At 38.4% G+C, this 27,774-nt stretch overlaps 1 protein-coding gene across 7 annotated transcripts in view; it reads right to left on the reverse strand.

Annotated features, from left to right (window-relative positions):
- vps13a (vacuolar protein sorting 13 homolog A) overlaps positions 1 to 27,774 on the reverse strand; it is a 54,187-nt gene that overhangs the window by 23,392 nt on the left and 3,021 nt on the right. For 2 of the 7 annotated variants that reach the window (XM_037536297.1, XM_037536295.1), the window contains exons 4-42: positions 26,922 to 27,017; positions 25,360 to 25,461; positions 25,159 to 25,268; positions 25,003 to 25,062; positions 24,595 to 24,654; positions 23,111 to 23,191; positions 22,950 to 23,007; positions 22,706 to 22,833; positions 22,468 to 22,574; positions 21,870 to 22,041; positions 19,527 to 19,589; positions 19,227 to 19,359; positions 18,014 to 18,114; positions 17,574 to 17,716; positions 17,237 to 17,435; positions 16,303 to 16,417; positions 15,985 to 16,121; positions 15,709 to 15,841; positions 15,028 to 15,145; positions 14,783 to 14,927; positions 14,009 to 14,093; positions 12,674 to 12,849; positions 12,066 to 12,222; positions 11,910 to 11,989; positions 11,757 to 11,816; positions 11,086 to 11,278; positions 10,632 to 10,748; positions 9,539 to 9,642; positions 8,316 to 8,483; positions 7,638 to 7,945; positions 7,331 to 7,478; positions 5,227 to 5,368; positions 4,654 to 4,778; positions 4,351 to 4,520; positions 3,288 to 3,514; positions 2,110 to 2,441; positions 1,410 to 1,763; positions 381 to 482; positions 122 to 274 (exon numbers count right to left, since the gene is read on the reverse strand). In XM_037536297.1, coding sequence (XP_037392194.1) covers positions 122 to 274; positions 381 to 482; positions 1,410 to 1,763; positions 2,110 to 2,441; positions 3,288 to 3,514; positions 4,351 to 4,520; positions 4,654 to 4,778; positions 5,227 to 5,368; positions 7,331 to 7,478; positions 7,638 to 7,945; positions 8,316 to 8,483; positions 9,539 to 9,642; positions 10,632 to 10,748; positions 11,086 to 11,278; positions 11,757 to 11,816; positions 11,910 to 11,989; positions 12,066 to 12,222; positions 12,674 to 12,849; positions 14,009 to 14,093; positions 14,783 to 14,927; positions 15,028 to 15,145; positions 15,709 to 15,841; positions 15,985 to 16,121; positions 16,303 to 16,417; positions 17,237 to 17,435; positions 17,574 to 17,716; positions 18,014 to 18,114; positions 19,227 to 19,359; positions 19,527 to 19,589; positions 21,870 to 22,041; positions 22,468 to 22,574; positions 22,706 to 22,833; positions 22,950 to 23,007; positions 23,111 to 23,191; positions 24,595 to 24,654; positions 25,003 to 25,062; positions 25,159 to 25,268; positions 25,360 to 25,461; positions 26,922 to 27,017 — 5,462 coding nt within the window. Of the gene's footprint in view, positions 1 to 121; positions 275 to 380; positions 483 to 1,409; positions 1,764 to 2,109; positions 2,442 to 3,287; positions 3,515 to 4,350; positions 4,521 to 4,653; positions 4,782 to 5,226; positions 5,369 to 7,330; positions 7,479 to 7,637; positions 7,946 to 8,315; positions 8,484 to 9,538; positions 9,643 to 10,631; positions 10,749 to 11,085; positions 11,279 to 11,756; positions 11,817 to 11,909; positions 11,990 to 12,065; positions 12,223 to 12,673; positions 12,850 to 14,008; positions 14,094 to 14,782; positions 14,928 to 15,027; positions 15,146 to 15,708; positions 15,842 to 15,984; positions 16,122 to 16,302; positions 16,418 to 17,236; positions 17,436 to 17,573; positions 17,717 to 18,013; positions 18,115 to 19,226; positions 19,360 to 19,526; positions 19,590 to 21,869; positions 22,042 to 22,467; positions 22,575 to 22,705; positions 22,834 to 22,949; positions 23,008 to 23,110; positions 23,192 to 24,594; positions 24,655 to 25,002; positions 25,063 to 25,158; positions 25,269 to 25,359; positions 25,462 to 26,921; positions 27,018 to 27,774 lie in introns of all 7 variants that reach the window. The other 5 variants (XM_037536299.1, XM_037536294.1, XM_037536298.1 and 2 more) reach the window with 4 other exon arrangements.

Consider the following 27,774-nt stretch of genomic DNA (forward strand, 5'->3'; position numbering starts at 1 on the left):
ATGCTTAGTGAAGTGCTTAGCAATAATTTCCCCAACTGACATTCCAAGAAGAGAAGAACCACTGTTTAACAACCTCATGTTTACATTACTGAGAAGAAAAGAAGGCACAGAGTTCTCTTACCGTTCCTAAGTTACTGAGCATGTTCAGTCCACACTTCGAGAGAGTGATGTTGAGCTGGTCTTTGCTAGTAATGTTAATGACCGTTTTGTAATCAGGTACAATGTAGTCCACCTCATCTGAGATACCTGAATGTGTTACTGGCTTTTTCTTCATCTGTGTTTATTAAAAAAAATAAAAACAACAACATCATTATTAATATTTGTTTGTGAAAGTATTAGTTCTTGAGCTTCAGAAGTATATGCAGAAGAAAGTCACTGACCTTTAGATCTAGGGTCCAAGGTCTGAAACCATCTTTGGTCTCATCTTCAAGCGGCTCCAGAAGTGGCTCCCACACTCCCATAATTTCATTATAATAATTGACCTGCAACACATCAACAAAAAACACTTTACAAGACTTTTTAATAGAGATTAACTAAGGCAAGGATTTTATGTTTCTGAGAATCATGTCAATGGTTACATCAAGGCTGCCCATTTTTAGACCATTGTGTGGTCTTATGAACATATTTCATTAGAGAATTTCAGCTAATATGGATAAGAGGTTAAATTGGCCATTTCCTACTTTTCAATATTTAATTATTTTTGCCAGGAGGTCCACTTCCATTTTTACAAGTCCATTTTCAACCTCTCTTCATCCCTTAGAATGAAACAACAGTTCTGTTGATTTTAGGTTTATAGGCTTATGAGATTATTTTTCTACCAACTTTGCTCATGCTTTTGTTTAAAATGTTCAATCATTTGCCACAGTTTACACACCCATAGTTAAATTACAGGTTCTGCTGATTTTAAGATTAAATAAGTTAGCACATCCTCTCCAGGGAACATATTTAAATGCGGCTTATTTGCAAATTTTAGTGCACAAATTCTATTAACCGAGTTTAATATATTACAAAAAATTAAAACACAATATGAAATGTGCCATACCTTTTGCACAGGCCAATTTTTGTGTTTTCCATTTACATCATGTTAAATAACCAAATAAACAGTATTTCTAAAAAGTGCATGTGCACAAAAAAAAAAAAACACAACAATCGGACAATATGGCCTAGGGCGCCCAAACTTTTGCATAAGACTTTGCATCTTGGCTTGGATGACATCATTTTGCTCAGCATTAGATACAAGTTCCAGCTCAGTCTCAAACTTTTAAATTATTAATTAATTTATTTTTCCTACAGAATAGTCAATTTTCTGTCTTTATGCCAAACTACACAGCCCTTATTCTAATGCCTGATGAGTTAGGGTGTCTATGTATTTGAATGTGCATCCCAAGTGTTCACTACAGTAGACATACCTCCATGTCGAGATGGCAGTGCAGATTGATAAGGGTGCTCCAGTTCTTCACATCCCCATGAAAGGAGGATTTAGCTAGCAGCATTGGCACAGTGCGATGGCCAACACCGGCCTCCAGAGTCAGGCAGATGGAGGAAATCTTGAGCTGCAATGATTCACCCTGTGGGATGAGAGGGGCCACAGACTGGGTGTCCTCTTCACCTTCTTCCTCTAAAAACCAGAGTTTGAGGTCCTTCCACTCCCTACGCTCCCACAGGTCAGGGGGCACTGGGCTCTCCAGCTCCTCAGGGGTCTCAGCTGCAGGAGTCAGTGCTGACTGGATGGTGATGACTGTGTTAATGATGATGGGGGACACCTAGAAGGGAAAATGTTGGAGAGCGAGAGTGAAGTAAACTGCATGTGAGCTACAGCAATAGCAGCAAAAAAACGTATTTATGTAACTTTTCCTTTACCACAAAAATCGGTCAAAAAATAAAGTTTATTTACCACTAATTAGCAGGTCTAAATTGTCTCACACTCGCCTCAAACAGTTTCTTAAGCTGTATGATGCGCTGTTATTAATGAAAATGATAAGCCATGTTGCATAGCTAAAAATTACCTTTCTGAAGCCTGATTTTGCCAATACTTTGGCCTGGCTTGGAGAAAAGGGTAAAAAGAAAACTGTGTACATTTAATTTTCTGTCAAACCATGACAGCTGTACCTTCAAGGTGAGGGAGTTGATGGAGAGCTCTATTGCCTGGGGCTGGGTTGGAGACTGCTTGCTGGTGAAGAAAACCTGGCAGGGCTGCAGGACCGTGGTAACATTGCTGTCCTGCTGCTCATGCACAAATGGACATGCCACCACCTTCAGGTCAGTGATGGCCGCTGTCATTTGCTGGCTGTTTGGATCACTCTTCATCACCAACTCGCACTGCGTGGTCATAACGAGGGCTGGGGCATCAGCACGGGTCAAATCCGCCACAAACACGATCTCAGGATTCTTTACCACAATGTTCATCTCCATTTTTGCCACTACAGGCTGAGCAGGAGCTGCTGGTTTAGAAAAATTGAGATTGCAGAGATGCTGACATCAGAAACCTCACATTATTAAAAAAAAAAAAAACGCTAAAAATCAAGCCAGGCATTTTAACCATTATTGATATTTGAATATCTGCATTTTTCTAAAACAAAAAAATACTTGAACTGGCCCAAAAACAGGCTTAACAGGCTTTAAATGTGTGTTGGTATTTAGTACTTGACTAAGCTTTCTCAAATTCAAAGAAGTATAATATTTACATTTCATAATTAGCCATAACTTTGAGTACATTTTGTCGTGAGGTTCAAAATATATACAGGTAGCAACAATACATTAATAGTCAGACTGGAGCCCAAGCTGTTTGCATGCTGCATCCTGCTATAAAAGCCACAATTGTAGCACTTGTTTAAATACAACTTGTAGACACTAAGGGTATAATGAAATGGAATTATTGTTTTATTATCAGTGTCATAGTTTCTGTTTTAGTTTGTTTTAGTTGTTTTTTTTTTAGGTAAAGCAGGTGTAGCACCTGTGAGGCCAAACTGAGCTCCCTCACAGCTGAGCTACACAGAATGAATCTTTTGTTAAGGAACTTTTGAAGCTACAAGCCAACCTGAATGACAGGGGCAGATCCACTGAAACTGCCTAAAGAGTCTAAAGGGTCACAGTCTGCCTGTGTCCCACCATTCTCTGTGGTCAGATGCCCAGAAAACAACTGTACATTATATTTTATTTTTAGATTCTAAATGACACATGCCTTATTATATTCCATTAAATAAACAAATACTAAAATAATTTAAAATATCTATGCATTCTAATAACTACACCCATTATTTATTAATAAACATTGCTCACAATAATACCTGTGTCTTTGGTGGAGGTAGAGGACTGTTTGCTGCTCTTGGGTGGGCTAGAGAAGCCCTGAGCCATAGCTTTGAGGAAGATGTCTGCCACAGTGAGCAGGAACTCCATACTAGCGCAGAGGTAAAGATCTTGGACCACTGTCTCCAGTGTGGTGCCGTCCCTGCCCTGCCGATAATTCACATCCACCATGACGTTCTGTTCAGCACCCTTCCGCATCGCCATCATCCTGATTCACACAAACACAAAGGTACATAGAGAAATTAGTCTCGCACTGATTGAGATAAAGCTGACATTAAGGTGGTCACAATTAGTCAACATAGTTATGATAAAATGTGAACATCTCATTGTTGATTACTCATTTACTTGTAACAGATTACAATACCCTTGTATATGGTTTTCTGTTGCTTTATTGCCCAAAAAAAAAAAAAAAAATCACGCTTTGCAGAACATTAAACAAGGTTGCAAATTTCCACTTTCAAAAGTAACAGCATAGTACAAAACAGTACATGAACAGTGGAGATGCTGTTTCACATTTTGACATTAACGAATGAACATTTAATATTACAGCATCAATGCTAAACTACCTTTAAGAACTTGTAAAGTATGAACTTAATTTTGGCAAAAACAAAAACTATTCATCCTCATTAAGGGCTCATTGCTATTTTTCCTAAATGTCTGCATAATTAAATCATTAACATGTAAAGGGCTAATCTGTTTGGTATGAAAATGTTCCATTCTAGAGAAACAAATTCAGAATTGCTCACAGTGGTAGTGACAGGGAACCAGACGTCTGAAGAGGTTAATGCCTATAAAATCTCCCTCACAGAAAGTTATTGTACTGTATTGTACTGTATTGTTTGCAGAAAGGTTCTGGCCTAAAATGTAGGGCACTGTAATGCAGAATAGCCCAAAAGAAAGCATATTTTTTCATTTGCCACTATTTTTCTGTTCTCAACGTTACATATAAAAACATTTGGAAGATATGAAGTTTTGTTCTGACAGCCACAATAGGCTGTTTCAAATGTGGCTGGTTGTGTGTTTATGCTAACTTTTATCCCTCACCTGGATGTGATCATTTTAACTCTCTTTCTTTTGTCATCCAGAAGGCATTCAGCTAGTTTAACAGAAGCCTTCATAGATCCATCGGAGTACATGTGCACTGCAGTGGAGATTGTGCCCAGCATGAACTCAGCCAGCTTCAACTGCTCTTCACGAGAGTCCAGCAAAGGAGCCTAAAAACACCCACAAGCACACACACATTAACCTCAACAAAAACACAATTATTACAGCCTAGCTGCCAGGAAACACACACACAAACACACACAGAGAACACTGTTGCCCCATTTTCATGGGCTGAGATGTTACCTCACTGCCACTTGAGCTGTACAGGACCAGGGTCATGGAGTCAAACTTAAAGTGAAGTTTGAGTGTGCTCTTTAGTTTGGCTACCTTCTGACCCTCCACCACTGCTGCTGTTACCACCGTGGTCCCTGCTGATCACAAAGCCAACACAAACCTAATTTCTTTATGATGTTATACCATGTAGGGTATACAACATTACAGAAACATCACAGGTCTGGACACAAGCAAGTAACCATAAACACAACAGCTCTCACTTTACATCGGCAGCCCTTGACTGATTGTCTATAGATGCTCAAAATACTAACAAACTCTCTACTGGAAGCCAGTTCATTCTTATCCATTGTGAGGGTTAGGTTTAGGTTTTGAGTTATACCAACGGTTTGAATTAGGGAAAATGAAGGTGAATTAATTAGACACTTAGTCAAAAGCAAATTAAATGCAAGGTAATCATCCAAAAAGCATCTACAGTGGGGTCCAAATAAAGTGTTCCCACAAGATGTGGTTGTCAGCACATTGATATAGAAACTGAATATGCTAGATATTCATTTGCAGTTGAGTATGCATGTGTGCATGTACCTCCAGATCCCTGGGAGCCTTTGGTAGAAGCGGTTTCTGCTTTATCAGAGCCTTTCGGAGCAGGAACAGCATCAGACGTCTCAGACAGGTTCTCACTCAGCGTCCTCAAAACCACAATCATGTCTTCCTGACTCAGGATGAGCTGAAGCACACAGACAGACAGACAGAATACTGATCACATACAAGTTAAACACATACCGTTTGTGTTTAAATTAGTAACTACTAAAACGATTACATATGCATGCATTAGATTAAAACATACTACAAACTACAGCTGCCACAATTATTTGATACATATGACAATTACGATATCCATTTGGCCACTTTTGTAAATCTATGCACTTTGGTTGATCAAATCAAACACACTTACTGTCAAGGTCATTTTTAATTTTTTTGATATTTCCCCAAATTTCTCCGAAATAGTCATCTCCAACTCCAACCAGTTAGGAATAGTTAGGACACCCCCAATCACACGATACCACCAGTGCTAGGCTTCCTCAGACACCTGTGAAGCGCCACCGCGTCTTTTCGAACTGCAGCTAATGCAACTTCATTGGACAGCCAAACGTACTCGGAGCAAACCACCAACCGCCAGATCTGTTACGTCAGCTAACACACGCCTGCGTGACTAGCACTGCGTACAGTACTGGGGGAGAAGGGGTGTATCCTACTCACCCAGAGAGCGAGGCCAATAGTGCCATGGATGGCTGTAGCATCACCATCCAACTCACGATCTCCTGATAATAGGGCCAACTCTTAAGATAAATGGTTTTAAATACGGTGCACACGCAACATAGTAATGTAACAGTAACGTAAACTGAGAACAGTTAAATACCTGAAATGATGAATTTTGATGATGAATTTTCGAACACAGATTCTTTTGCGATTAAGTTTAAGTGACCCTTATTAGTCCCACAACGGGGAAATTTCACCTCCGCATTTAACCCATCCGTGAAGTGAAAGACCACATACGCATTAGTGAGCACACACACACACTAGGGGGCAGTGAGCACACTTGCCCGGAGCGGTGGGCAGCCCTATCCGCAGCACCAGGGAGCAGTTGGAGGTTAGGTGTCTTGCTCAAGGACACCTCAGTCATGTACTGTTGGTGCTGGGGATCAAACCAGCAACCTTTCGGTCACAGGGCCAGTTCCCTAACTTCCAGCCCATGACTGCCCCCGATTTAGTCAAAATGTATTTTATAAGCCCAGACCCCTAACGATATGACATATCTATAGAGTCAACATATACAGACTTTGTTACCTCAAAATAATATTTTTTGATGGAACAAAACTGAAACACTTTTATGTATTTAACATACATATTTAGCATTTTTGGGTCACAATGTATTTCTCTCTTTGAAATGTATTGTCTGTTTCACATGAATCAGTTTAACAGCCAACACAGTTAATCTATTTCAACGTATTTTCATGTTGCAAGTAAAGCATCCCTGTTTATTTCATTTTTTTATGAGTACGTCTACGTCTAAGTCTATGTTAGTGATTAGCTCATAGCTCAGAAGCAAACATCAGACATGCCAGACTTCACACTTCATTATTTCATCTCAAATTACTAGGGCAAGAATTGTAAATGAATCTCTTTTGTGCTTTTCTAATGCAAATAAACCTATTTTATTACGTTTAGATACATTATGGGTTGCAGTATTTAATATTTTGCCATTTTAAAACTATTTTGGAGTTTGCCTTCTGCCACCATATATGTCCTTCTGATTTGACCACTATATTGCCAAAAGTATTCACTCACCAAATAATTGAATTCAGGTGTTCCAATGACTTCCATGGCCACAGGTGTATAAAACCAAGCACCTAGGCATGCAGACTGCTTCTACGGTGCAGTCGTGAAATTTCCTCACTACTAAATATTCCACAGTCAAACTTCAGTGGTATTATAACAAAGTGGAAGTGATTGGGAACGACAGCAACTCAGCCACGAAATGGTAGGCCAGGTAAAATGATAGCGCAGGGTCAGCGGATATGTATCAATACACTATATGTATGTATACACATGACTAAAACAGACTATAAACATAAACAAAAAGCAACAAACGAAACCCATGTCTTTCAGACTTACAGACACTACTTACACTCATGGGTTTGAGGTGTGCGTTGATCTGAATATCTGGAATGCTGTGGTACCAAGAGGCAGAAAGATTGCGCTTGATTGACAGGTCCATGTTTACAGGCTTCAGCAACTGAATCTCACTCTGAAACTGTCCATCCTTAAAGGTGGTTCTACAGACACAAACAACAGAACCACTACTCACATTTTCCATACAGGCAATCTGAGCAGAGGCTTAACTGAACAAATTTCAAGTTATTGCAAAAAGTACCTTTAAGAAATACATATATACATGAATGACAGTTCAGGTTACAAATGTACCAGCTCCACACCTGTACATCTTCAGATCGCTCAGTGCCACGCTCATGACGTCCAGGATGGGGGGGATTTTAGTGTGTGACTGAGATGGGACGATTTCAAAATGGTTTTGAACTGTCACCAGACCTAGATCAGCCACAATGACATTGGTGGAAATGGAGGATTGTGGGAGAAAAATGACGGGTGCTTTGATGTCCACATCCAATGAGATGCGTGTGCTTTTCTCTGCAAGCTCCAGAACACCAGTAGCTGCTTTCTCCGCTGCTTGTACAGTCACCTCTGCTAGAGCATCTTTAGCCTCCTGGAAGTTATTGATAAAGGCCTGTAAAGGAACCAGGAAGGGAGAGAGAGAAAGACATACATACAGGGAATGATTGCCTTTAGTCAAGTTTAACACTCCAGCATATGGACACAAGTTCTTAACTTATTTTTAGAAACAAACTTTAGATAAAAATGCTTATGAAAATAATTCAATTCAAATTTCAGTGTCTATTAATTAATATATTCTGCAAATCATGTAAGTGAAATATTTTAATGACCACTTAATGACCAACTCTGGTTTACCTCTTGGTTAAACCAGTAACATTTGACCAACTCTGGTTTAACTCTTGGTTAAACCAGTAACATTTTCAGGGGAGCTCCTCTTAAAAGCAGGAGTGATTTAGATGTGCCACAAAGCTAAACATACTCACCAGCACTGAGGAGACAAACTTGTTGAGGAAGATAACCTGAATGCAGCCCACAGTTAGCGTGACGCTCGTGTCCACTATCTGCATGTCCATGTAAGCATCTCCCTCTGTGGCGTCCACATGGTTCACCATGCGGAAAGTAAACACCTCCTTATCTGCTATGGACACTGCCTGGGACCATTTCAGAGAGGCGTTTGTATCAATGTAATGTTACATAGCAATACAGTCTCATCTAAAATTCAATTTAAATATAGAAAAACAGTAAATAACACCACTTGCAGTTGACTGTGGTAGATCTAGTAGGACAGAAATTTCACAAACTGACTTGTGACAAAGGTGGCATCCTGTAACAGCGCCATGTTTAAAGTTACTGCGCTCTTCAAGAATGAGTTTACGTAGATCTTGTTTAAACCATTACATTAACTGATGCAGTAAAAAGAGTGTTGTTGAGCATCTTTTGTCCATTTTCAAGAATTCCTAAAGTTTAATGAATTGTACAAAAACTTCTGAAAAGTAAATGCCAACCATAAAAATAAGTTTAAAGCATCTGTGCCTTTTCTTTTTCTTATTAATGAGCATGAGTATTTTTAATGAAAACTCTTGTACAGAAATGTTGAGTTATTTTTGCCGAGACCCATAAACCCTATACCAAAAGTCTTAAAGACCAGATCTTCCAATCCTGTGTTTTGTAATCAGAGAGTTAATTTAACTGCTGACGTAACTTGAGCACCAGGTGTCATAACTACCATTCCTTTCATAACGTATGGATTTATATACCACAACAATCAATTCATTTTTACATTGATGGGTTTTCCAACTTCTCTTTATCCTTTACAGTAAACAGAATGGTTTTTACTACTGTGCCTATGATAGTGGTATACATAAAAGACCTCTAGCTTCCCTGTACTGTGCCAAATTTAGAAAGAACTACTGGCTGAAACTCTCTTTACAGCTTCTGAGTGAAAGACTTTGGATTAACCACTGGAGGCTGAGAAGTGGATATATGTAAATCACAAAAAACATTAATTTAGGCTGTTTTTCAGTGTAGTTTCCATATACAGACAGAATGGACTGGGGAGTGAATGGTACGTTTTAAATCTTAACAAAGTTTACATGTTTACTTACTAAGTCCAACTACTTTATGCAAGAAAAGTAAATAAAATTCAAGTTTTCATGATATGGGCCCTTTAAAACCTAAATGCCTTGATTTGAAGAACTCTCTCTACCTTTTTGTACAGAGCATCTTTATCACAGTCTAGAATAACAATGTTCTTCAGGTTGGCAAGAATCTCTACAGCTTTCTTTTTCATCAGCACTTCGGATACTAGACCTGGAAAGAGAGATAACAAAACAAAAGATCTCTTGTTACTCAGCTGATCAATGTTTCTGTATTTGTTTTTGAACATCTTGAGGACAAACATATACTGACTTGAATTTTACTTAAATAGTTTGTTGAAATGACGTGCATTTCTTTGTGTCCAAGTTCATTATTTTGCCAAAAAATAATTTTATACATGTTATGAACAATACCTCTTTGGTGTAAATGGTGTAACTGCCCAACCATGCATGCTGATTAATTAAACTATCAACAGGCAATTTAGTTATATAAAATTCTAAATAAAATAGTTTGGCATGACTTTATGTTTGAAAGCTTTAAAATAAAAACCATGTTGCAAAATAAGGCAACTTAAAGCACTCAATTCACTGAAAAACTTTTGGCCGCAGGTTCTTACTTCCTCAATGTCAGGTGGTACAACCAAACACAAGCTTGTGCTTATATAAAAGAGGCGCCTTGGTACTGCATCATAAAGAAGACCCCAAGTGACCCTCATGGTGCAATGCCACAGACAGCAGCCCTTTCACAAACTTTGGAAAAATGTCATTTTTAAGTCATGGTTAGAATAGCTCAGTTTACCAGATCAGGTGATGTGACCTAAGGAAAACCATAAAAATGTAGAATTATTATAATAAATGTTTATTCATTTAAATAATCAATTCAGTGTCAAGAGCACTTTTTGGATGTCCAAGTAGATGCCTGCTTAACTTCTAATTAGTCTGAAAAGTCAGGTGGCACTATCAGTAAGTCAAATGGTGCAAACAGGCCAGCACAGTTTAACAGCTGAAATAGCCAATTAAAAGCTTTGTTTACACTAACCATATTTAAAATATAAAATATACATAAATATAAAAGGAAATATGTACACAGATATAAAAATGCAAATATCCTTTGTAATAAAATTTGTACACACACACACACACACACACACACACACACACACACACACGGTCCTGGGTTCTGACATTGTATACGTTTGGTACCTTCTATACTGATTTCAGAAATTTGGGCTTTCTCTCCTCTGATGAAGACTTTCAAACAGGACAGATCTGCTCTTATGTGCAGATTGACCACGTCCTCAAACTTCGACTTCTTTGGAGCTGTGGCGAAGAAAAGAAACAAAGACACAGAAATAGACGTTTTTCATGATATAAGTGAGAAAAAAAATATTTAGAGAATAAAAAGATAGGACTACAGCTCTATTCCAGTACAAAAACGGCTATTTTCAACATTTTCATGTCTAAAAGGAAAAGTTACTAATCCTTTTCTAATACATGTACACAAACATAAAAACAAAATATAATGCTATAGAAGTCTTGGAACCAACATCAAATCATACATTGATCATTTTAGCTGCAAAAAAAAAAAAAAAAAAAAAAAAAAAAACAACATCCACAGTGGATTTCTCTCTATACACTATGCACAAAAATTTATTACTGGGTTTTTTGGTGATAGCGGACTCGTCTTTCTTCTCTTCCTCTCCATCTCCCTCTCCCTCGTCCTCCGGTGGAAGTGCTGGCTGTTCACTTGGTGCTTGTTTCTTAGGAGGAGGGAGGAGGCTGTTCAGGAAGTTCATGGAATTGAGGAGCGCTTCAGTGTGGAGGTGAACATCCAATGACGAGAAATTCACCTGTAAGTAAACAAAGAGTTCAGTCAACGTAAGGTATAAATTTAGTACAGTTGTAGTGTAGTGTAATTCAGTCGGGAACTAAGAGAGACCGTGCCGTGTTCACTAATTCTAATAGGCAAAACAAACCAATTACAAAAACTAACAATGTTCAACATCATTTCCTTGGGATTAACCAGCAAAACCAAAAAAAAAAAAAAAGCTAAAACACCATGTCATACCTATGTAGCTAAAGGCTGCACAGTTATCCTAACAGATACTAAGCAATGACCAACATGTACAAAGGAAAATAGCCAATACATGTGAATTTGTTTGGTTTCAGTTTTGACCGCTGAGGACACTCAGTATGCAGAAGCTGATCATGTCCTCACTCCTTTGTTTGGTCAACATTATAGACTTAATTTATCAAATTTAAATTTTGTCTCATGAATGATGTGATCGTAATATCTGAACCTGAGTATTTACTGGTGCCTGGACTTACCTTGATAAGCTGCTCAGTGTTTTTGTATACTGTTTTAAAATCTGGGGCATTCTTGTCTGCCTGAAGAGAAAGAAAAAGACGACAAGTCTAATGCATGCAATGTTCACTTGGTTCTCCTGGACCACAATATCCACAACAAAAGAGCAAACCTACTTTAATATACTCCAAGGTGAGCAGATCATCCTCTGTGTTGTCCAGTGTGGTGATGAGATGGACCTTCTTGTCTTCTCCATCTTTAAAAACACACCAAAAAATTATATGAATATCATTTGCTTCTGAGCAAAGATATTGTTCCACTCACTCTCTTACCCTTATACTCTGAGCACTCCAGGCAGATTTCCCGCAGGAAAGTATATGAGCTCATGTCAAAGGTGCGCAGTTTGAGCTCCGTCCCCAGACCCTCGATCTCCAGACGCAGGACTGGCACTTCCAGTCCTGCAGAAAGGCGGCACAGCTGGATAGACAGCTGAAATAAAAGAGGGAAACCATATTGTTAGCTAATTTTATCAACCAAGTATATCAGTCAGGCCCTACAAGGTACAGCTGAATTAGACAGCTTTGTACAAGAAAGCTGTGAGAAGCTAATTGGCTGCTTGAAAATATTTTTAATTTTACTGTGAAATCAAACAAAAAAGAAATACGTCCTGGTGAAAACATAAGATGAATTGGGAAACAAAACTAACCAAACAATGGAGAGCACTCAGGAAAGAATTTGGGCAGGACTCTGACAAACATTGGTAAGAAACCGGTCAGTTTGCTGTTACCCATGCAAGTGAAGACCAAAACATGTCAAGAGGAAAGGAGCTTTCACAGGACATCAGGCAGAGGGTGGTGAAAGCACCTCATTCAGGAGAAGGCTATAAAATCATCCCAAAGCATTATGTTGTTAAAGTCAGTTAGAATGGGAGCTTTCAGACCTTGCTAATTTCAAATGTCATGAAAAACTCGGTCATGTTCTTCTTGGGGTCCTGCTTGACCATGGACCTCCTTTTAATAGAAGCTGATCGCTCCAGAGAACCAGCACTGGCCTCAAAGAATGGCAGATCCTCAACGGGTGAACTGGGTGCATCGAAGAATAGGTCTTCCTCAGAGCCTAAAACACATACACAAAACCTTGCATGTTCAAAATAGTAAATTTATAGGAGCAAAAAAAAAAAAAAAAAAAAAAACAAGGAAGATAATCAAGGTAAATTTGATTTTCCAAGTAAAACTGAACTATCTCTACTTGTATGTATATTATTTGTCATTTAAAACTTAAACAAAACACTTAGAAGATTGAATAAAACATAAAATATATTTTGGTGTTGATGGACTTTATTTTGTTCATTTCAACGTAAGCTTATTTTAATACACACAGTGGAAAGAGCACCTGTTAAATTATCCAATACAATAAATAAATAAAAGGATTTTTTACATTATAAGGACAATTATATAAAATACAGCTTAGCAGAAGCACAGATGGCAGGAGCTTCAGTCATAAAACTGCTCAACTGACTAGTGTTTCAACAGGAAAATGACTAAAGTGACATTTGCGTTTAGATCTATGGGCTCTAAGGGAAACTGTGGTAGATTTAATGATCGTGATGCACGTGTTCTTCAGTGTGACTGAGAATGTAAATGCTGGATGTCATTATACTGTGTCAGTGTGAACTGTCTGTGTATAACTTTCTTCTCCATAGACATTGGTCTACAGAAATTATGTAAATTAAAAAAAAGTGATCTGGTCAGATAAGGCTTCCTTTCATATTCTGCACAAGTGGGCGAGTGCATGTGCACGCTTGACCCCTTCAGTAAGGGGGTTCAGTGACTGTTATGCTCTAGGAGGCATTTTAATGACAAGGTTTTGGTCAACTTTTCCCCTAAGAGGGAAGAGTCACTTCAGATCAATAAAAAGTTATTCTGATTGATCATGATTATCCTATAATGACATATTTCTATCTTAATGGGAATGGTTTTCAGGATGACAATGCTTCCATCCACAAGGTATGACGGGCCACTGAATAGTTTGATGAGTAGTTTGATCTCAACCCAATTGGGGACTGACATAACTTTTAGAAATCATTTTTGGAACAGTTCCATCCCTCCAGTAGAGTTCCACATGCTAAGGCTGCTCTTGGTAGTCAGCATCTTAAGACACTTTATGTTGGTTATGTTGCTCCTTTAATTTGTTACAGGATCTGTGTTCCCCTGAAAGCTGAAGTGCTTGGAAATGGCAAATATTTTGGATGTGTCTGCATGCATGTGTATCTAACCTGAATCAAATATTATTGAGGAGCGCAGATCAGCCATGGCTGGTCTTCTTGGGGTGATCTGAGGGGTGTCCCTCTGTTTGAGAATCTGCACACATACACAGAATGTATAGAACACATATGCTCTAGCATGTGACCTGAGTTAATCAATAGGCCCATCACAATTATTACACAACCGCCTTACTGCAATTATTTAAGATGATTGCAAGTATTTGAGATGATCACTATTTTTAGTTATTTAACTGTTTTCCACAGGATTTGGATCTCACAGTTGTTTTATGCTGGAAGTCAAATGTTAACAGGGGTTCACTAAGCTAAGGCAATAAATGTAAATAAAAGAAAGTAGTTTTTAGGGCAGTACAAGTAATGTTTGTTTTTCTTGGTAAATATGCAGATAATTCTAATGTATTTAGCATGCTGGCACAATGAGTGTTTTTTGGCATATATTTTCACTCTTGCTTTGCTCAACTCTACGTGATTCTGTGTAACTGTGTAGTGTTCATTTCAACAATCAGCATTAGCTACTAAGTAAACAGGGCTAGAAAGCAAGATCAACCAATTTGGCCACTTTAGGTTGCATTTTAATAACTGCATATGAACAATATAAGACTAATAGCAACTATTTGCACTACAATTAATCGTCAGCTGAATTTCATAATCGTGACAGCCCTATTCATCAACCAGACTCATTCACTCACTCACTTACTCCTTCATGCTGCATTAATCATTAACAAATACCCTGGAACTTAACTGAAGGTGTGTCCAAGTTAAACACACCTTGGGTGTAACCTGCTGTGCAGCAGTCCGAGGTGGGGGACGACTCTCGGGGAGTGGAATGCTGTCGATCAGCTCCAGAACTCCACGCACTTTGTCATCCGAGATCCGCAGAGAGAGCAGAGGAAGCTCTCCAGAAATCTTGAATCTAAGCATATAGAAACAATGCAGATGAACACAATCTCAATACTGCTCTTTATAAATGAATGCTGATGCATATACACCTAATCACATTCAACCACACTTACTTTGCCATCCTTGAGTCAGTGACCACCATGGCTCTGCTGAAGACCACTTTTAGGTCCACAGGCTCCAGGATGTGGAGAGCCGACTGTCTCTGCTTCCGGGCCTTTTGCCAGTCACCATCTGCAAAGAAGAGTTTCAATTGTTTAAAACTAAGGTCAAAACCATTTCTTTTTGGTTACAGTTATGGTTAGTTTTAGAATTGTTTTTTTTATTACATGATAGGTATTTATTACATACAGAAATGTAAAAAATGTAAAATGAAAACATAGTTACTGTTTACATTGAGTAAAACTTTCATAATGATCAGACCATTAACTTGCTACATTAACTTCCATTACACAGCTATAAAGTTTTATCCTTCTGCTGTAAAATTAGTGTTTTGTTCTGAAAGAGAGGGTACATATAAAACATATGGAACACATCAGTATTTCACAGAAATACTTAGACATATGTAACAAAAATGGGATACTTATAGGTTACTTGCACATACACAAAATACTTATGGAAAACATTATTATTACAGACTATTGTTGAAACTTAAAATACTGATTAACATATCTTAAAATACATTCTACAGTCTATATTGCAGTATTTCAATGCTCAGGGTATTTTATTATTGCAAGTTATTACCGAGTTAAATAACAACAATTATTACTATGACAATCTCCAAACTGAATATGTACCTGGTTTGGTGTATAAGAATTGAAGGCTGCTTAGTTGGACATCGAATCGGTCATACGCTCGAGACATGATGTCCTCTATTGTGCTGCGTCCGATTGAAAGTTGGGGCAAATCAGCTTTGCTCTGACTGGACATCTGCACAACACAAGAACACAGACTTAGACATTGAATTTACTGTCATCATTTGTTATCGTAGAGACCTTTAAGTCTTCATGTGTAAGTAAGTAACAAGTAAGACACTAGTTTAAAAAAAAAAAAAAAACACAACACAGCTTTACCTGAAAATGCCCCAGATCCAGAATAGCAAGGTTGTGCTTGGGGTCATAGAAGCCCATCTGTGGTACAATGACATAGGAGGCCATCAGGTTGATTTTCAGATCCAAAACCTTCTGTGTCTCAATAACATACATGAGTCCTGCATTAAAAAAAAAAAAAAATTCAGCACATAAAAACAAATACATTTTTCTAAAAAGAGGGGTTGTTTGACTAAATTAATAAATAATAACCTGGAATCTAAGAAATGACACTTACTAGTCTTACTAGGGTCTAGATATTTATGAGATATGCCCACAATACACACACACACACACACACACCTGTTGAGGTTCTATCTCTGAACTGCTCCAGCTTCATGCGGGTGGCATTGGTCAGCTCGTCCAACTCAAGGTCATTGGGAGGCATAAAAAATGCTGACATACTGTTCACTGTCATCTATGAGAGAACACATGCAGATGATATTTTGCTCAGGTGTTTCTTATGGTACACTTCCACATAGCTTCATAAAACCCTGGTTAAGCATGGATTAGAAGACAAAATATGACCTTAAGATACTTAAAGATGGTTTCACAATACACAGGATAGATCACACCGTTTATATTTTGAATCATATTTGCAAACAAGTTGGAGTACATAACTGATCGACTGAGTGACGGAGCAAACTACTGATCAATTGAGTGACGCATGAATGCATGATTGATTAATGGAGCGAACAACTAATCAGTTGAGTGACAGAGTGAATGACTGACCAAATGAGTGACAGAGCAAAACTTTTCTATTATTCTTTGCATTCTGTTTTCTGATATTTACCTCAATTGTGATCTTCATCAGTTTCCTTCATATAAATATACCATTTGAACCTCACCTACAGCATTATAGCATTATTCTTACGATACAATTTATGTTTGTTATTGTTTTTGTTATTTTAACTATAATGGCTTTTAACTTAGTCAAAATATTTCTATTGGACCACAAAACCGACAGCATGAAGCCCTGCTTTAGTTGCCAAATAGCAATGATTACAACAAATGCTACTTACAGGGCTGCATTTCATAAGATGAGAATGAAATGTTGCAGCATTCATATTGCTTAGTTTACCAGTGATTAAACCTGGGTTACCCATTTTATGTCTCTGAATGTCTCTTATGTCAATTTATTCAACCCAGAAGGCACAGGCTAAGTTTGCATGCTCACATCTCTTGTCTCTCACACAGACATTGAAACACACACACACACACACACACACACACTCACTGCATCATAGATAATTTCCAGTGGCTGCGACTCTACATGCAGTCTCTGGTCTGCCTTTGCGTCTAGTGGGTTGGTCTCAAACATCAGGCTAAGCAGAGGCTTGTTCTCTTCCACCACACGGCGGGAAGACAGCAGCATAGGAGCCACATTACTCCTCGGAAGACCCGTCACTTCAAACGATGACAGTTGAGTCGTAATCCTGACCACAGAACCAACAGGAGATCAAACAAACAATACATATCACACAATACTAGAATTTAATTGTTATTGTTTATTAGATAATTTTTATTAGATAAATTGTTATTGTTAAATAACTGAAGGAAAGAGAGGAACATACTTTATAGCTTGAGCGGAAGGTCTCTGGGTGAGTGTAGCTCTCAGGTCAATGACGGACAGTTTGATAATCTCTGGCTTCTCCTTGCTCTCCTTAAGTGACACTGACATGCTCACCAACTGGAAACGAACCTTCATGTCCTCAAACTGCAAAATACGATGCATCAATATTAGTAAAAATGGTGTATTACACCAGTGATAACAGCAAGTGTTCAATTTATATACAACATTTCTTGATTTAGTTCCCAATCTATCAAAACATCAAACAAGTGAGGAAACTCTGCTGACTGTCCAATATGTTATATTTTTGAAATTTGCTAAATTAATTAATCATATAACTATGTACATTTAAACACTGTAGCAAATAACAACAACACATCAAGGTTTAATGATAAGCTGAAACTACACCAAGAGTTTGGTTTCTATCAAACAGATAGCACATACATCTTTTGGCAGGTTAGGATTGACGGCTGTCTCACTGTATCCGATGGCAGTATAGAGTTTGGCTTTCTCTGCTGGGGTCATCAGCGTGTCAAAACCCGAGGCTAGGGAAGAATAACATCGCAAAAAAATAAACTTTAGAATGTGGAACTGAGGCTTAAAATTCTGCCACATGCCAAGAATCTAGGATGAAATACTAGGGCTGGCTGCATTTCCTATGCATACATACATGCTTGTATTTCAGAAACTCAAACTCATTCTCAGTACTACCTTAAAACAATAATAATTGTATTCAGTAAGTATCTATTATTTTAAGTATGTTTGTTTTGACCAAAATAGTCCAGTTTTTGATTTATAACAATATATTTTCCCATCACACATTTAAAGAGTGAGATAGATGTGCTATTATAACAGGTAAGGAGACAGATGAGTTCAGTTTAGCTGAATGAATATCAAAGTACAAAAAAAACAAAAAACAAAAAACCTGTTAACTTGGTGGTCCAACATTTTATAAGAAAATCTTTTGTTTGAAACTGCAGTAAATAAGCCTTTAACTCAGAAAATCATCAGGAATCTACAAAAAGGTTCCAAAATTCTAGCAGTGTCTGAAGTATTAACAGAAAACACACACACACACACACACACACACACACACACACATCTTCTAAGCCGTTTATCCTTCTGGGTTGCGGTGGGAGCTGTAGCCTATCCCAGCAACCATTGGGTGGAAGGCAGGATACAACCTAAACAGGTCACCCGTCCATCACAGGGCAGACACACAGGGATGTACATTCACACACACATACACACCTACGGGCAACTTAGCATGTCCATTTGGTCTGACTGCATGTCTGTTGACCGTGGGAGGAACCTGGAGGACCCGGTGAAAACCCACACACACACATTGGGAGAACGTGAAAACACAGAAAGGACTCGGGTCGCTCGGCCAGGGAATCAAACCCAGGCCCTTCTTCCAAGGTGACAACGCTACCCACTGCGCAACTGTAGCGCCCCTTTTAACTAAATAAAGAACTGTACCAACAAAACAAAGTATTCGGCTTATATGGGCCAGCTTTACTAAATCTCACTTGATCTGAGGCTTTATTTTAACCCTTGTAGTTTAAACCAACATGATGCTTTAAGTGGCTTAATCATAATTTAATGCAGTGAACCTAGCTTGAGCGTAGACTGCATTTAAAGTGAGCACTAACTGTACCTCCAGGTTTGGCATCTTTGGCCTGCGAGCTGCTATCTCCAGACCAGCTCCACATCCAGCCGAACCAGCCCTGAGACTGCTCCTCCTCCACTTTCACCCCGGGCCGGTAGATCCGCAGCCCTGCCTTAGAGGCCTAATAGTCACAATTACAACACATAACACTCACAGGGTTGCATTTCTTAAGACGAGTGAAAGAATAAGAGATTACCACATTTAACTGTCATTTTGTGGTGTTTATGAAATGCTGTAGTTAAGCTATGCAGATCTGTGTGAAACTCTGATCTGTAAACTGTTCTTCACCTCCATCTCAGCTTGTTGTCTCGCCAGTGTGATGTTGAAAATATCCAGAGTTTTCTCTGTGTCCTGCAAATGAAATTATAAAGAAACAGCTTAAAAGACTTTAACAGAGCAATGCCTCCCAGGAGACATTAAATGCCTTATCCTGCTTTTAACAGACATACTGCTTAGACTCAGAGAAGCCTATTCGAAAGAGCTATTATACTATTACATTACTAGAGTTATGCAGTATCACAGTACTATAAGTCATAATTTTACACAGAACAGTGCAAAAGTCAGAGACCATCCTTCATTCATTTCATTTGAAGTTAAATTCAGGACAGTTCAAAATAAGCAGAGAACATACATTTAACAAATTTACACAGCAGCCCTGAAGAACTAACTACAATATTATTTGTTTTTCAGAATTTAACATGTCCACATTTTGTCTTTATTAACACTTCCACTCTTTTTCAGGATATTTGCTTTCCGTTTTTCAAAGAAATCTGCAGGGATACTTTTCCACACCTCCAAAGTTCAGTCTAAGAAGTTGGTTGCATTTTCCGCTTCTTCTGATCCAAGTAATCAAACACATTCAGTGATGCTGACGTCTGGACTCTGGGATTGATGGTCCATTTTTTCTGAGAACACCAGCAGCTTCTCTGTTTGATTTGTCAATTTTCTTCTAGTTTCTTTTCACAGTAACAGCTTCCTGACAGTTGCACATCTTTTTATAACCATACTGTTGAGTTGTCTCCTCAATGTGGAAGGATGGACAGAATTTGAATGTGAATTTTTCCAGATCTGAAGCAGATCTGATTTTCTCCTCTCTCTCTCTCTTAAAGCTATGAAAGCTTTAAGTACTGCTTTTTGATGGTCTACCAGGTCTTGCATGGTTGTTCCAATGTCTTTTATATCTTTTAATAACTTAACTGTCCACCACTGACATTCCTCTTTCTTATGCAAATGAGTTCTCTTACATCTGATCTCCTCAGAAATATCCAGAGGTGGACGAAGTACAAAAATCATGTACTGGAGTTAAAGTAGAGATACCAAAGGTAAAATATTACTCCAGTAAAAGTAGAAGTCCTTACTCTAGACCTCAACTTGAGGAAAAGTACTTAAGTATTTGCCTTCAAATGTACTTAAGTATCTAAAGTAAAAGTACTAAAAGAGTAATTCTGGCTCTGATGTTATCATTTTTATAACAAGACTCGCTTCATGAACTCATTTCAGGTGAAAGTCCTCCAGCGTCTCTCTTGGTAAACCAGTCTTTTAATAGAACGTCATTAATTAGTGACACTGACGTCTATTAAAATGATCATAAGCACAAAACACTGAAGGTAAACAGTTTCCATCAGGGAGAACCGAGTGGCTCTGAAATCAGTTTTACACACATGCAAAGTTTCAGTTTAAGATTACTTTGTAAATTAGTTACAAGTTGAATAAAAACTGGCTTTAAACTCAGGATCACAGATGAGCTTCCTGTACTGTATTGATCTGTAGGTCTCTGTTCATAAACATAAACCAGCCCAAACTAATTTACTATAAAATGAAAGTGTTTCATTCAGTCATGACTGCATATGTGTACATATTTCTATATTGTGGTCTATTTACACAACGTTAGGTTAGTTCATCATTTAGGTGACGTATGTGCTCCCAAATTTTTACGCTGCTGCGCTGACGTTGAACCGTGTGCTGCACTGGGTCAGTATGACCAACAGGTCAAAACAAGCTCAGAACAAAGTGACCGCTGTGCCCTGATTGGTGCTCTGGCTTTGCACTTATTTTAATTTGACATGTTACATTTTTATACACACACAAAACCAAAAGGAACGACAGATTTCTCAAAATGTGGCAGAGTAAAAAGTGAGATATTAGACTCTGAAATATAGTGGAGTGAAAGTAAAAAGTCGCCCAAAATAGAAAAACTTAAGTACAGAAACACGAAAAAACTACTTAAGTACAATAACTAATTACATTTATTTAGTTACTGTCCACCACTGGAAATTTTAACTTGTACTACTTAGCTATTTTTTTTCCTGGAAGTTAAATTAGGGGTAGTCTTTGACTTTTGCATAGCACTGGAATTATATAAAGAAATGTCATTTATACGATCTGGTACAAGTTCTTAAGTTTTGAGAGACAGTATCGTTTAACCTACGTCCTGCAAGTCAGTACAATGAGTTTCAAAAAACAGAACTGTCATCACTTCATCTCATCAATTCATCTCACAACACGGATGTAACCTCAACCTTCACTGCAATGTCCCCAACACTGAATCCTAGTAAACTGCGTACAATGAACACTTTGTAGATAATTCTGAAGGAAAATTTGTGATGCTTTAAAAAGGTCCTCAGTTCTTACCTCTAATTTCTTCAGCAAGCCCTCTGCAGGCTTCTTGCTGGTGATTTTGGTCTTATACAGCTCTTTGTACTGCTTCACCTGTTGCCTGTGCTGCCGAATGTGTTTCCAGGACCACATGTGCAAGCGGGGTTTTACGTTCACCTCCAAAATGCCAGTGACAACGTACCGCCACCTGGAATCATAGAAAACACAGAAGCAAATATTCCATGTAATCCCTTTCACATACCAAGAGAAATGGTGGAAAAAATGAACATAACATTGACGATCTATCAATAATATTGACTTGCTATCAATTTACAACAGAAACTCCCAGATTTAGTCAGTGTTTTAACAGGTGATATGACTCACAATGGTGAGATATGATTACATCAGCTCTTGAAAAACATTCTCAGCAACTCACAAAGTCTTAACGTCATAAGAGCTTTACTGGTAAGATTTCTGCCCATGACAATAAATCTCTGGAACCGCAATATCAGCCAATTTAAACATTTAATCAACCAATATCAACTTTTATTGAATTCAGGGAACTTTGACTGAGATAAATACATCACTTTTTTCTCTATAAAAAAAACAGAAGAATGTTGTGAAAGTTTCTTACCAGTGGTAAGCATTAGTGTGAACAGGCACATCTGGGCGATACTTCCTGTACGGAAGATTACGTGACATCATATCCACGGAACCCAAAAGCTCCAGAATGCTGACATACTGCAGGAGACAAAGAGTAAGAGGTGTCATTTGAATGATGTCATTTACACTGAATCCGTATCATTAAACTGATCTTATGAACGGAATCTATCTATGATGTAATCATGTTACTATGTCTCTTTTCACCTCACCTGTGGTCTGCTGAGCTCCACAGCCACCTCTGGCAGGTTGACCACCAGATCCACCTTCGGCGAGGAGAAATCCACATCTGAGCGGGGGTTCATCCTCAGCTTGGCGTTGGCCGATATTGGGCGGAAAACTAACAAAGAAATACAGTCAAACTACAGTCTACTGTTTGCTCTTCACTGACATACCCAAAAACATGTGGATGCGCAAGAAGAGCACATTATAGTATGAGTAAAGACAAACACTCACTTAAATGATAGTCCTGAGGGATGGAGTTCTGGACAGCCACATTGCGTTGCAGACATTGCTACAAAAACAACAAATGAGCAACAAATGGATTAGAATTACAGTTTCCTCCTACCTTCCTATGGAGTGACAGTTTTCTCTATTAAATACAGTTAATGTCTTACCAGAGCCTCAGAAGGCGTATGACTGGAGTACAGTTCTGAGTTCACATTCCAATATGCAAACAGATTGTCAAGACGGACGAGCTGAAAAAAGAACACACAATCAAGAATTCTTAATGGCTAAAGCAGATTTAAGGTTTATAGTTGACAATGATTAATGATTTGAGATTTAAAGTCAATAATTATCAAGCAGGATAAGAACGGTGAACAAAAGACATCTTGGCACAAGGGAAACTGTAAAAATTATGATTGATTATAAACTTAATAGACAAATAGTGTCTGCAGGCACACAGCCTATGGCTTTTCTCTGACATAACTAAGCCATCCTGAGGCAAGTTTCTTATTGAGGCAGAACCTCTCTGACAGCTTTATTTGAGAGTCTTTGTCCAGTAAAAATGGCAGTTGAACAGCTGCTTGGCTCTTATTTTCCCCCATTTCCTCCATTTTCATTTTTGCATTCAGGGGCTGGAAATATTTAAGTACTGTATTATGTTACTATACATCAGTATTATTTGGGAAGATTTCAAGTGCCTTAAGCACTTTACCCAAATATAGTTAAAATATATTTCTCTATTCTATTAACAATAAACATAACTTTCTTTTTACTCCTTATATTTTCATTTATACATTGAGAATATTCATTACAAATCTCACAGAGACTTTTCTTGTACTTTTCAAAAACGTTTAAAACGTTGATGTAATATATTTTCAGGGGCACAAGCAAGATAGTTTGCAAATAAGTAACATCAGGCTAACATTACTGACTATTTTCCCAAAGATGGTAAGTCCCCGTTTACTCAGTTCAACACTAACCCATTTATCTAAAAAGAACCGTTCTCCCTTGCAGCTTGAAGTTCGGCACATTCTCAATTAAACTCACAGGCGTCCCCAGATTTTTGCATTGTTGTGTGACAATTCATATCAGCATTTGCTGTCAAAACGCATACCTGCTATGCAAACTGTGTAAACTTTGGCAGGATTGAAATATGTTATACTTTGACTTTCACTCTAATATGTTTTCGCTTTCATACTCCATCCATCCATCCATCCATCCATCCATACATCCATCCATTATCTTCCGTTTCTCCAGGGTTCGGGTCGCGGGGGCAGCATCCTAAGCAATGAGGCCCAGACCTCCCTTTCCCCAGCCACTTCCACTAGCTCTCCAAGGGGGATTCCGAGACGCTCCCAGGCCAGCTGGGCGATATAGTCATGCCAGCGTGTCCTGGGTCTTCCCCGGGGTCTCCTCCCAGGTGGACTTGCCTGTGACACCTCCCGAGGGAGGCGTCCAGGAGGCATCCTAACCAGATGCCCAAACCACTTCAGCTGGCTCCTCACAACGTGAAGAAGCAGCGGCTCTACTCCCTCCCGAATGACCGAACTTCTCACCCTATCTCTAAGGGAGAGTCGCTTTCATACTTCCACTTTTAACTCATTTTTACACAATAACTAAACTCACAGAACTGATGCAGTAAAAAATATTTTACCTTGAAAAACAGCTTTGCTTTCTCGTCCAGTAGACAGGGCTTCCAGTTTGCATCGGCGGTCTGTGTGTATAAAATAGTCACACACTAAAAAACACAGCCAGAAACTGGAGGAACTCCAGTCATATTAGCAAACATGACGTCAGGTCAGATTCACAGCACCACATGAGGTGTGAAGACGGTGTCCTTATTCAGTACACTTCAAAATCAGGTATGCACTATTTAATGTTTGAATTCCACTGGCAATGTCAGAATGATGTTAAGGCTTGTAACGTGCTTTACGTGTATTCCTTTCCATGTATGCCATCCCTGCCAAACTTTAGAGTGCCAGTTTTAGATTTTTATTTGTAGCAAATAAACTCTGATCTGATTTATATTAAAGAACATAGGCTCGGTGAACAATGACAGTACCTGAAGACTGAGGTTTTGCAGTGACACTCCAAACGAGAGAGGAGAGTTTGGATTGGTGACCTGAGTGGGAAACATACATTTGTGTTGTATGAAAAAACATTACAATGAAAATAATTATTCTCAGCTTATCTCTAGAAAACTGAATCGTTTACTTACAACATCCTCGTAGCGAACGTGGATATTAGAGATTTTCACTTGCAGGTTTTTGATCACTTGCGTGACCAACTTCTCCACAAAGGTATCCTGCTTTTCAGTCTTTGGGTTCTCTACGCAAACACAGGAAGACAATGCAAATTCACAAACTGATAAGTTATTTTTATTGGTGTGAAGATTATAGCCATAGCTCCTCTTTCTAACCTTTCTCAGCTGCTTTTTGCTTGGTCTCCTCGATCCTCTGCAGCTCCCTCTGTCGAGCCTCCTGTAACTGCTTCTCCTCCTTTTCTGCATCATATTTTATACCTAACGCAAAGAGCAGACACAATAACTTTAGGATGAACAATATGGTAAAAAAAAAAAAAAATAATAATAATAACATTGCGATACATAAAATGTGTCATAATAGTTTGTTTTTCCAAGGTTTGCAAACAAGTTGGAACGAACAAAATGCAAAATCTCCAACTCTGAAATATTTAAAATGGAAAAATACAAGACAACGGCATAACATGCTGACATCCAATCACTTACTTGTTACCCTGATATAAACAGAACAGCATCATTTATCATAATAATGATTGCATATCATTATTTGCCTACCTCTAAAATACTGACACTTTTTTTAATGACAAAATGTAATATACCCCTCTTATTCCTAGTGTTTCTGTCAGTCTCATGCAATCTGATCACAAGTTGACAGAAGTATAATCATTGGTAAAAGGCATTTCCATTGGTCTCAAATGCATCTCCAGTAATCTTTTAAGGTCAGATTTCAGGAAGGGTACCACGCACATATACAGACCCAGTTTCTCATTACTTTTTTTTTTTTTTGTTAGTCAATAATGTTGTTCATTTTTGTTGTTTTGGGAAATGTACGGGCTGCTACATCAGTTTAGATCACATGGTTTGCTAATGCAGCTTGTGAACAAACATTAGAATTAGATAAAGAAAAAGGCTATGCAGCTGCTTTCGTCTCTTCTGTGATGACACAGTTGATTAAGGCAGTCATGTTAAATGTTGCCTTACTGTTCAGACCACAAATGTTATGCGGTCATATACATCCATGACCAACTCCAAAACGGTTTGAGTGATTAGATCACAGTGCGTCTTAGACACATACTGGACTCCATTCACACCTGCACTGTGTGCTTGTAATCCGATCACCTGGATACGGGTTAATGTCAGGTGAGAACAGAACTTTACTTAGTCAAAAAAAACTTTATATGTTCAAGTAAAAATCACAGCTGAAATAAGTAGACATTTCATCCACCTCTTTTTTGCGAATTTTAAAAATGCACTTGAAAAACTGGGGCGAAAAATGACATTGAAAAAATGGATGATGTGCGAAAAATGATAGAAACAGATGACATAAGCAGGACAGTGAATTCAGCCAGCATTAAATGGGCCACTGACCATTCTGTCTGGCATCTTTGAACTGTTATGGCTACAGAGTGTTGTCAAAACTGCTGTACTGAAAATAAAAACAGATAAAATCATTTCACTGTACAGCTACGCAGGGTGGATGAGGCAAATCACACATAAATACTGCACTGATCCCAGCATTATGGCAGAAACTGACCTTCACACTTCATATGAAAAAGAAGCATACAATAAGCTGGGAAGGCTGCATCTCTGCAAAGTCACCAAAACAATTTAATGACATCTTCAGGAAATGGAGCTTTAAACTGAATTCCAGTTTAGGCCGTACTAAGGAAAATGGAGGTCATGTTAACCATGAATGGATGAGACTGATTGACAGCTCTTACTGGCAGTAGGAACAATAAGCAGATAGACTTCATCCAGCGTGGCCTCAACAGACTGTGTGTACAGATTCTTCCACGGGATCTTCAGCTCCAGGCGGCCTGACAACATATACACATTAGAGTCATTACAAACCATTTTAAACAAACATGAACCAGATAAGACAACAAAGGCCTTCCAACAGCCTGAGCTAATTTTGTATCCAGAACCATGGAAGGGAGGCTAACAAGGCCAAATGATTCATAATCAACATTTATTCATTCAAATTTTGTTCCAGAACATTTAAATAAACCAATACTGCGTTAACAAGGAAGAACTCGCTGTAAAACATCAAGCCTCAGTTAAGCTATTTAAGTTTAGGTTGTAAATGGTTTATGACCATGTCCTAAAAGGATGCAAACAGAGAACATGTAAATAGCACAATTGAAGCCAGACAGAAACAGGTGCTACAGGGGCATTCTGGCCTAAAACTAGCATATGTTAGTTATGTTATGTACTCTTCTGAGATGCAGCGTTGCTTCCTTCAGCGCCATGGGTTTGACAGAATTCACAATTTTGCATTGTTTTCATCCATCAGTGTTCTCACACTACAATATACACTCACCAGCCACTTTATTAGGTATGTTCAGTTGCTTGTTAACACAAATAGCTAATCAGCCAATCACACGGCTGCAACTCAATGCATTTAGGCATGTAGAGGTGGTCAAGACAACTTGCTGAAGTGCAGACCGAGCATCAGAACGGGGAAGAAAGGGGATTTAAGTGGCTTTGAACGTGGCGTGGTTGTTGGTGCCAGGTGGGCTGGTCTGAGTATTTTAGAAACTGCTGATCTACTGGTATTTTCACACACAACCATCT

Source organism: Pygocentrus nattereri, chromosome 29, assembly GCF_015220715.1.
Source record: "Pygocentrus nattereri isolate fPygNat1 chromosome 29, fPygNat1.pri, whole genome shotgun sequence".
Taxonomy (NCBI): domain Eukaryota; kingdom Metazoa; phylum Chordata; class Actinopteri; order Characiformes; family Serrasalmidae; genus Pygocentrus; species Pygocentrus nattereri.